The 10,890-nt window shown below is 38.7% G+C and overlaps 1 protein-coding gene across 5 annotated transcripts in view; it reads right to left on the bottom strand.

Annotated features, from left to right (window-relative positions):
• Positions 1-147: 147 nt before the first annotated feature.
• WASHC4 (WASH complex subunit 4) overlaps positions 148-10,890 on the bottom strand; it is a 37,813-nt gene continuing 27,070 nt past the window's right edge. For 2 of the 5 annotated variants that reach the window (XM_081879254.1, XM_081879255.1), the window contains exons 21-34: positions 10,658-10,826; positions 10,205-10,359; positions 9,961-10,035; positions 9,755-9,859; positions 8,879-9,013; positions 8,068-8,176; positions 7,208-7,274; positions 5,784-5,870; positions 5,543-5,690; positions 4,652-4,748; positions 3,526-3,722; positions 2,619-2,715; positions 2,417-2,492; positions 148-1,664 (exon numbers count right to left, since the gene is read on the bottom strand). In XM_081879254.1, the coding sequence (XP_081735380.1) occupies positions 2,425-2,492; positions 2,619-2,715; positions 3,526-3,722; positions 4,652-4,748; positions 5,543-5,690; positions 5,784-5,870; positions 7,208-7,274; positions 8,068-8,176; positions 8,879-9,013; positions 9,755-9,859; positions 9,961-10,035; positions 10,205-10,359; positions 10,658-10,826 (1,509 nt within the window). In that variant the 3' untranslated portion in view covers positions 148-1,664; positions 2,417-2,424. Of the gene's footprint in view, positions 1,665-2,404; positions 2,493-2,618; positions 2,716-3,525; positions 3,723-4,651; positions 4,749-5,542; positions 5,691-5,783; positions 5,871-7,207; positions 7,275-8,067; positions 8,177-8,878; positions 9,014-9,754; positions 9,860-9,960; positions 10,036-10,204; positions 10,360-10,657; positions 10,827-10,890 lie in introns of all 5 variants that reach the window. The other 3 variants (XM_081879256.1, XM_081879258.1, XM_081879257.1) reach the window with 3 other exon arrangements.

Below are 10,890 nucleotides of genomic sequence, written 5' to 3'. Positions count from 1 at the left end.
TTCCTAAGCATGAAACTATAGCATTTGCACTATAAAATCTCAGGCTCTTCTTCTGGTGTCAATATGCCGTCTGAAAGATGCAACTTTTTAGCTGCTTTATGAAAACTAAAACCAGTCTCAGACTAAGTACACACGAAGTAAAATAAATCCACTTTCCAAAGTTACATTTATTAACAGTATGTACAGAATATCAAACAGAACAAAAGAAACCTGAGATAATGAAACAAAATGGTTTTGCAAAATGAATTAGAGCAAGACATGTTAATATTTAGTCCCCTTCCTTCCTGAGAATTTGAACTAACTGAATCAGATGGGACTTGTCAAATTTACTTCAATGACAACATGTAGCAGGACTCAAACATACAAGTGCACAGTCAAAACGTATTATGATAGCATTGCTGTATTGTCCCATTTTACCACTCCTGCTAGGCTAGATAAGCTTATTATTAACAGTCATTTTAAACCTATGAAATGTTTGCTCGCAGGGTTTGTTCTTCACTTAGACTTTTGTTAGAGGAAGAGGCTTATAGGTCCACATCCTGTTAATTCATGAAGAGGAAGATCCTGACAATTCAACCATATGTAAGAATTTGAAAATAAGACTTCCCTTTATTTCTGGCTTTTGCAAACTGAGCCTATGAAAAAGTGGCCATAGGTGTTGTTTCATGTTTGAAAACAGCATTTAAAGGTGGGAAGGGTAAAGGAAAAATAGTACCTCGGTATCTTTTTTAGTGCCGCTGTTTTTGCTTTTAACATAGCTGCAGGTATTCACAATTTTAACCCATCACATGTACATAACTGTGTGATGAAGTATAAGATCCTATGCCATGGCACCAGACGGAATGTATTACTACTTGCTCAAAAAAAATAAAATGTAAACTGGAAGTCACATTAAAGACTTAAAACTGTTCATCTCTTAAATTGGTTTACATGATGAAAAATGTTCAGAGTGCAGTTAACTACCATTCTATATTCACAAAGAAAGCCATAGGTCTGTACATATGTATATATTCACAGAAGCAGAGCATGTACATGAGTTAAAACCCAAAGAAGGCTACAGATGTTTGTTTTTATGAGTCACCAAGACCATGTTAGTTTGGTTAGCACTACACAATTCAGGCACATGGGATGCCCTAAACTAAGGATTCCCAAATTAGAGGCCAAAAAAAGCAGAAATGGCAATGAATGTTTATTATAACAGAGAAGTGCCTCAAATTTACATGTTTGTACAGTGTCAGTTTCTGAAAGACAGAGACTGGCCCTCTAAGTTGGCATGTTCTTTGGATTCCAAAGGTCTATGAACTATGACAGATTTTTAAATGGGGACATTAGTGCTGAAGTGAATACAGACAGAATTAAGCAGCAACTGCAATGTCAAGGTTGTGATTAAATCAAATGCAAAAGATTTTTTTTTTAAGTTATTGAACTGAATCAAAATAAGACACCAAATCTCCCTGACAAAAATCATACATTAGGCTAAAGAACAGACTTCAGTGAAATGTCAACAGAAAGGATGAATTGTAATTTTTTTTTTTTTTAGTTGTGAGAGTATGGGTTACTCTACAGTTCATGGCACTTCTGGGTCACTATCAGATTCAGAAGGTGAAAAGTTCCATGCCAGTTTGGTCCCTTCTGTTTCAACAAATCACCATTGCTCTATATGTCTATAAAACAAAGCAAAAAAAGAGTTGAAGATGTATTGCATATTCTGTTCGTATTTTAACATGTTAAGCAGCTCCAACAATTCATATTAACTTCCTTTGCAATAAGAGATGGCAAATACAATGGTGATTCCTTACAAACCAGGAAGGAAGCTAGAGCAGGTAAACACTTCATTCTGTCTAACTAGGGCTGCACCAATTACCTGCTAGTTTTGCTTCTTTCCTTTTTGCTCAAACTAGCAATTTTGGTACAGCAGATATTTATCTTAAAAGCCACTCTGACGATGATGATGATGATATATTTCTGAATATATCACCTTATTCCCTGAGGGGACTCAAGGTGGATTACAGACAGAATTGATTAAAAAGCAATGAAATATTAATGGAATTTAAACTATATGCATGTATAAAATCTGTTTAAAATATCATGCCAATATCCACCAGTTTTCTTCCTGTTCTGCACCATTCCAAACCCCACATCTGCTCGGCCCGGGCTAACACCACTTCCTCAGATTAGTAATCGGGAATCACATTGTGGAGGGACCAATACCACAGTGCTAAATACCAGCATGATATTATCCCTGGCAACGTGGGAGCAGTTTAAAGAAATGAACATTTTTCCAAGACCGCCAAAAGATCTGCAGAACACAGGGAGTTATTTCAGCTTAAGCGTAATTGTTATTCTCAGTGATCACCAGTACACTTTTACAAATTTGGAGCTGCATAATTACATCGTACAGAACCAAAAGGCATACCAAGGCTCTCATTTCACAACAGGATCTGCAGAACTAGAGTTGGACAGGTCCCCATTGCTTGTTTTTCCAGGTTCTTCTGAAATACAAAAGAGGTAGAACGTCACAATAATTTTATATTCTCAGCACTGCTTTTACAATGCTTTTGTTTTTAAACACAAACATGACTTTCCCAGAGACAAGAAGATTCATTTTTTTTACTAACCTCTGTCTTTTTTCTCTTGATTTTCTTCTGCTGCAGTTTTATCGGCTCTAAAAAAGATCCTTGCGCTGCTTAGTGAGAAATAAAGCAGTTCAAACTCCTATGAAAAATTAAAGAAATTCTCAGCAAGTCTTAGCATGCCACAGAAAGAGAATCTTCACAGTACCTGATTAAAGTGCACTGATACCAGAAACCCCCTAAATAACAATTACAGTGCTTCCTGATTTTTATCTGCACTATCAATTGCACTGGTTTTTTATTGATCAAATACGGGGAAAGGCAGAACTACACTTTCGAATCGAAAGTTTGCTTCATACCTGACACACTACTAGTAATTTGGCCATTTCCACTTTGTCTCTGCAGGTTGTTTTTTTTTATATATAAAAAAATAAATAAATCCTGCAGACCTTTCCTTCCACAATAACTATTTATAATCCCATAAACTTAACGTCTGCTACAAATGTCACTGTTCTAAAAAGCGGCACGTCAGTAAATATCCATTTCCTGTCCCCCTCAATTCTACTCAAAAATCAGTGGTTCTCAAGACTTCCAAATGAGTGGTTCTCTCATTTGGAATCCCCACACTTTACTTGTTGAGGACCCCCCAATTCCAAATCTAAATTTTTAAGTTTATCATCAGCTAGTAATAAAGCATGCATTTGTCTGGATGTTGTAAAGGTGCTGCTCTCTCTGCCTAACTGCAGCCTATTCTTCATGCTTACAGAGTTACATCAAAGGGTAGATTCAGGTGTGATGCCCACTAATTAAGTGTTAGGGGGAAAGCTGTTAGGGGGAAAAGTTATCCAAAAAGGAGCCATGTTTGCTGTCTGGCATTTCTATGTTCTTAAATATTTATATATATATATGCGCCTCCCACCACCTTTCCCTGGTCTCTGACAGAGACTGATACCTGCAAGCAAACTTCCAGTCGCTTGTGAGTAAGGTTCATAGTCTGTAGCAGCTTTTCATCTTGGACAGCTGATTGAACGTTCTGTTGTTTTGCTAATGCTCTGATCTCTCTCACATATTTCTCTCGAACTGATTGGAACCAATGAAGAGAGTCAAATTCTTGGTACTGGTCCAAAAGCTTCAGAATGTAAGCTACACCTACAGATTAAAAAAAAAAAACAAAAAAAAACAAGTCGTTCAAGTTAAGCACCCCATTCTTCAAAGCAGTAAAAATTTACAAACGTATTCTGCGCATGTACCTCAAACAGGTCTTTGATTATTAAAATCAGAATCATCTTCTCACCAGCTCAATTTTTTTCCCTTTCTACAAGTCTTCAGAGTTGTATGCTTGTTATAGAAGGCTTAGATAGTGGTACGTGTCAATATTTATTCATTTACATTTTTTAAAAAGCTGGTTTTCTGCCCACAGAAGGCTCACAATCAAGTTTGCATCTCTGCTCATAGGAGAAGAGAGTGCGGTGAAAATTTGAAAAGGGTAGCAAGGGGCCAATTTTTCAAAATCCTCTCTCCAATCTGCTTTGGGGATCACTTAAGCAAGTGAGTGTAGTTGTTTGTGAGAGAAGAAACTTCACCTGTGAAACATTTGCCAGAAGCACTTGAATGTTTCCGAAATCCATTACAGATTGAAGAAAACAAAGCCTACTCCATCATCATCCACTGAGGTAACTCCATGGGGAAAAACTCGATTCTCCGCCCCCCCCCCCCACTGACCACCTAGCTAAGGATGCATCTTTTCTGTATCTTGTCGGGCGCACTTTGAATACACTTAGCTGAGAGCTATATATGATCACGTATGAAGATACTTCATACATTTCAGATTTTTGAACCACCTAGAACAGTTCTCTGACTGTCAGTAACTTTCCAAGATCTCAAGCAGCTATATCCTTTTTACAATTCCACTAGCCCAGATCCTTTTGACTGGAGAAACCAGGGATTAAACATGGACTTTCTGTATGCACAGCTTGTGGTCTACCACTGAACTATGGCCCCTTCCATATAAAACCTCAAAACCTGCCATTTATGATAGTTACCCACGCAAGAAGACTCAATATGGTTCCTGAACTCACCCATGGCAAAACCATCATCGGTGAAAGCTGCACCAGCTTTGTTCTTCTTATTCAACTTCTCCTTGCAGCTGATTGAATGCTCTATGAAGTTGAGGGCCTAAAAACAAGACACAAGGAGTTGTTCCAAAAGGCAGAAAGTTATCAGGTAACTGCCTAGCTCCCCTGCATATTAGGTGACAGAGCTCCTCTGTCATCCCATTACTTGAGGAGAGGTCTTCATGAATTCATTCAGATTCAGAGCACATCCTACCAGTCAGTCAAATGCTGTTTCCCCCCCCCCCCCCGCAGGTCAGACGGATAGCCCACTTTTCTCATCAGATTTTCAGATGGGGAGTTTTGGGGAGCAATGGTTGCCCATGACAGAATGTGGTGTTCTCATACAATAATTGCTAGCTGTCTGGAGATTTACAGCCCCTTCTAGAGCAGTATTTAAACATTCCCCAAATATATATATATATTACAAATCCCCTCAAACATTTGGTGGTGTTTTTTTTTTGGGGGGGGAATAGCAGAAGTATTTTTTAAAAATATTTGTTATTCAAGATTATTTATAGCAATATCAGAGTCCGATTAACAATTCATCTAGCCAGTCACTTGGTGTCCATCTGCTCATTCAGACACAAGTATTTCCCAGCCGTGTTAGCATTCCTTGTTAAAGCGTTTCAGGTAACGGTTCAGCCTGTAACTTTCTACATGAAAAGGACATGCTTTTTATGGATATCAGTACAACAATGGCATATAACACGCCCCCCATACCCTAGTAGGGGGGGGCAGTTCATATGGTGATTTAATAAACTTAGTGCAACCTTACAAAAAATTACCAGTTTCAACACAAGCACATGGAACTAAATGGCTTATCGTTTAAACCAACTGAGAAAGATCAAAACTAACCAATGGTGGAACAATTATGTAAAAGTTGCGTAGGTGCATGTTCTTTGAACTGCGAAACTCAGGAGCAAACACATCCACAAGCATTTTGAAATACTCTGTGCCTTCTGCAGAATTGCGTGTGAGATCACTAAGTACGGAATCCAGTTGCCTATAAAAGAGAGATACACTTGAAAATGCTTTGAGGCAGTTTTTAAAGGAACAGTTTGTGCAAGAATTTTGTCGATGCATCGAGTAAGGTTACCTGGCTGCTTTTTGTGTTTCTTCAGCAAGACCTTCCTCTTTCACAAGTTCTTCAAAATTAATGATATCTTCAATATCAGGAACAAACCTACAAGTTTCATATGCGATTCATTCATTCACAATTATATATCATGATATGCATAAATATGCTAACTTAAGCTTCATATTTCTTACATTACTTCTGTTCAGATCTTTATCACAAGCTTCCTTTTATTTTTACACCATGACCAAAGGTTTGCTTTCTAAAAAAGAACCCTGACCTCCACATTGCTTGATTCTCTGGCTCACAAATCCCATGGAATGGCTTTCTAGTCTAACTAAGAGGAAAAAAGAATATGGCAGGGATGAGCATGATTTGGGGGGAGGGGAGAGTATTACATACTGTATGCAAACTATCAAGATTTTTCAGTTACAGAGAGGATAGCCTTGCATAATACTTTACATTGAATCTATATATAACCTCACACAGATTTGACTGAAATAAAACTGTATCCGTATCCAAATCTGAGAAGACTACAGTCGTACCTTGGAAGTCAAACGAAATCTGTTCCAGAAGTCCATTCGACTTCCAAAATGTTTGAAAACTAAATCACGGCTGCTGATTGGCTGCAGGAAGCTCCTGCAGCCAATCAGAAGCTGCGGAAGCCCTGCAGGACGTTCGGGTTCCGAAAGAACATTAGCAAACCAGAACAATCTCTTCCGGGTTTACGATGTTCGGGAGGCAAAATGTACAAATTTCAGGGCATTCAACAACCAAGGTACAACTATTATGTCCTTTCCCCTCACCATATTTCTCATCATGTTATTTAGGCATACCTACTGACCTGCTTCAAAACCTTCAAATACAAAGTTCATCAGGAAAAAATGTTTATATAAAATAAGCAAATTAAATTTACTGAACAGACTAGCAGAATTTATTGTGAGCACTGTACTCTTGTGGTACAGAACAACAACAACTCCGGCAGTTCCTCTACTTGTACACTACTGCATGCAGCAGTGCTGCACATGCGCACTAGCGCAGGACCCATACCCATGCATTAACATCAAGGCATGCCACAGAAAGGAAAAACAGAACCAAAAGGAGCTACAAAGGCTTTACAGCACTGATGGGGAACTTTTTTTTCTGTTGTGAGCCAGATTCCCTCAGCAAAACCTGCATGCTAGTGGTGGGTGGAGCCAGAGCTAAACACATGCAGAGTTTGCAGCACTGCAGTTCTCTGCCAGCCAGTCTCTCTCACATCCACACACACCTCATGCAGGAAGAGGCGATTCCCATGAGATGGTAAAAAGTGCAACAGTGGGCCTGCAGTGACCAGGGAGGTGGCATGAAAATAGGTTAGAGGTGCATGTGGTCTGTGGGATACAGGTTCCCCACTTTGCTTTACAGAAGCATAGACAAGCAAGCTGAAATCTTTGGTTGCATACCTAATTGCACTACTACAGCAATGAAGTCCACCAGATCTTATCATTCGGACGTAGCCCATGGCATTCCCTTTAAACATAAAATATATAGGCAACAAGAAATGTAAGTACCTGAAATTAAGTAACTGAGCATTCAGAATTTAATGACACTAAGTCCATCTAGAAAGTTAAAACCTGTTGGAGACATCTGATTAAGCTGCATCCCCTCTCCACCCCCACACAATACTATTTCATCTGTAAATAAACAAGTCATATTGGGAGAATACACTGGCAACCATAAGTAGTGCCCTGTACAGAATGTGTTATAGTGAAGACTAATGTGCATATTTTTCCATATGTTAATTTGGAAAGATATAAGCACTTTATAGCCAATGTGTTTAGTTAATCTAGTCCACTGCAATTTGTTCAAAGTACATACTTGGTTTGGCCAGGTTGTGCTCACTGTCTTTTATTATTTAATAAAGTGAACAGAATTTTAGGTTTCAGGGCTGAAAGAACTACACCAAGGATGTCCGACAGGTTGATTGCAATCTACTGGTAGATCTCCGGGAGGTTTTGGTGGATTGCGGTCAATCACTGGGTCCCGTCCCTTCGCCTCCTCGCCCCGCCCTCCATTGTCGCATGATGTGCAGAACGGACGATGGAGCCTACTGAGTGAGGCTGTTTGTTTGTGAGTGGCTGTTCCTCTTTCCCCCAAAAAACCCTAAATTGGGGCTTTCCTCCCTAAAAGAAGCTCAACAACTTTGACCTGAACCCCCCCCAAAAACGGGCAGATTGCTATCTCTTGGGAGTTGGCCACCCCTGAACTACACAATTATTTCCTTGGGCCAAAGGAATATAGTGTTTACGATATATTTTCATACCTATCTGACTTATTAGTTGCCTGAACTGGTCAAGGTAACTTTGTCCATCGGGTGTAATTCCAAGTTTTCTGATCCCTCGGTTGAATTTCTCTGCTCTCTCAAAGGGGTACTAGAAAAATTATTTTAAGATTGAAGAAATACATTAAGTAACTTGAAATGCCTTTGTCAGCCCCACTGTATTTTTTCAAACACCCAAACACTTTTGTTCTTCTAAAATAGTAACCCCTAGCATGCTATATAAACCAAAATATGTACAGTTTGAAAGCAAATATCCATCTCTCTTGGAACCACATTTTAGTAAGATCTGTTACCTTGCAAAACATTTTAGAACATTCAAAATGCGAGTTTTGCAGCTAAAGAGAGGTGCACAACTATATTTTAGACATATATTGCTTCTGTGCATTTAGGCCAGTAAATGGAACCTGCAACAAAATGCTACAATTTATCCTCCCTCCTAACATGAGCAGCTGTGTGTGAATAGGTAGATCCTCCCTCCAAGCACAGATTCTATCCCCATGTTCCATTTTTCTTTTCCAATCATTGAGTAATTCTGTGGTTACTCAATGAATTCATTAGGCTATTTGAGGGTTTTCCAAGCCCCAAGATTCCTCCTCGTTTCCCAGTGGCCCAATTTTGGATACAATCCTGACAGAATTCACCGCCAAACTCACTATCAGAAGGGAGTGGCATTGAAGGAAAATATAAACCAGGCTTTTATAATTATATTTAAATGGGTACTGTTTATCTCAAGAGAGATTGAAATCAACTATCAATCTTGTAGTTCTTAGCAATGGTTTCACAAACAACATACCTTGTGGTCATTTTGATCTTTAACTTCCCTAAAGAATCTGATATCTTTGATCAATCTGGATTTGATGTGCTCGTCATACATGAACTGGCTGAAGATATAAAATTTCTTTCTCAGAAACTGGTATGTGAAATTTACCTGAAGAAAAGTAGGAAAAAGTACAGTATGAAGAAGACTGATACCCCCCATTAGAAGACATTTCCCCAGTGACTTGTGACACTGGTCCCAAGACTCAGAACCATCAAATAGCTCACTTATAATGTCACGGTCCTACCCAAGTCAATATGTTTTGCTACTCTGAGCATTTGTTAATCTGAAATTATTGTGTGAATAAGTGAGCAGCAGAAGGCATTCTTAGCTGGACAAAGAATCCTAAATAGGACATGGGAGAGAAAAGTCTCATCAGGAATTGGGGCTTACACATCATAACTATCCCCTTAAAATTGTGCAGAAGAAGACAACAAGGATAATGTAAATATACTCCCATCCCCTCACGGCACACTACTGCATCTCAGCTTACTGTCTGGAAATTGCCACAAGAGGGCGAGGTGGAAAGGAGAGAGGAAAGGAGCTGGGCTGGCATACTTATATTATCATTGCAAAATACTGTTAAGTGGCATCTTGCAAACACAAATTTATGAACTATCATAATCTGGAAAAATGAAAATGCTTGTTTCATAGTTTAATCTCATCTTTTTTCTCAGAGTATTTTAAAATTTGCCCCTCTTACATACACAGATGTCCTCTTTGTGCTCAAATTAACACAGCATGTGAAACCACTTTCCTCCAATTGCTTGTGCTGTTCACAATGCAGTCTTAAATAAAAGGTCAGTAAATGCCAGCTCAGCAGCTGTTCTGGGAATAACACAAAATACTCACAGTTGTGTTCATGATTCCTGTGCCATGTGTTCGAATTGAATTAGCAATGTGCCTGATATTTATGGTGTTCAGATGCTTGTTATTGCTGATTCTCTCAATGAAGATCTGCAATTAAAAAATTGCTATATAAGTATAATAGCTACTAAATGGAAATCAGCAGCAATAAGATTTGCTTTTTAAAGTGTAGACATACCCTCTGCCCTCACCTGATTATTGAGATTGTAGAGGTAACGGGATACAAATACATGAATATTCCTCATAATTTCCAGAACATCAAGGCCCTGAAAAAACAGTAGGCAATTTAACTACATTACATCTGGAAATAATCCAAATAAGTGCTGTTATTTGAAACTTTTAAAAAGCAAAAACACCAGAAGCATTAAGTACCGTACTTCAGCAAGTATCAAAATCCTGTTTTTTTAAAAATACACTGGCATAAATATGATGTACCTGTTCTAAAGTCTGACTAGGAAGATGTGCTTCTGTCATAGTTAAACCATAGCGCTGCGTTGCTAAATTCCTCATCTCGCTATAGGTGGCCCAGTCATGCAGAGCTACTGTAGTAAGGTTGTAGAAAGTCTTGTCTAGGTAATGTGTCACATAGGCTGTAAAAAGAGGGGGTGAAAGGAACAGTCATTTTCACAATGAATACTTGGAAAAAAGGGCAGAGGAAAAGAGAAGGAAAATATACTCATCCCAACTCTAACGTAATTTAGAACTCTCGAAATAAAGTAACATTAGAAATGCTTCGGGTAAAAGTACCTGCTGGAGCTACGCTGGTCATATCAGCATATTGAGGACAGATTTCCTCAAAAAAGTACAGAGAGAGAGAGACAGGAGGGATGAATTTTACTTCACAGAAAAAGTATTAAGCTTTGAAAGTGAACATTAAGTAAAGCCTACCTTTGATATCTATGAACCGATTGAAAAAACGAATTGGGTTCAAGGTGAAGAAGTGGGCAAGGTCTTTCATTCCGACTCTGAAGGGATTTCTGTCATCTAGTTTCAAGTGTGTGTGCACAGAAAGGCGAAGGTCCTTTTCTATTTCTTTGCATAGTTTGTCCAGGAGGTGCTGCTCAAATAAAAGTCACAACAAACACTATTTTCATGGGGTGAAAAAACTAATCTTCACAAGA

The sequence above is a fragment of the Podarcis erhardii genome (genome assembly GCF_964252035.2).
Source record: "Podarcis erhardii genome assembly, chromosome: 10".
Taxonomy (NCBI): domain Eukaryota; kingdom Metazoa; phylum Chordata; class Lepidosauria; order Squamata; family Lacertidae; genus Podarcis; species Podarcis erhardii.
Note: the sequence above shows the minus strand (reverse complement) of the source record. Positions and strands in the feature narration are given on the sequence as shown.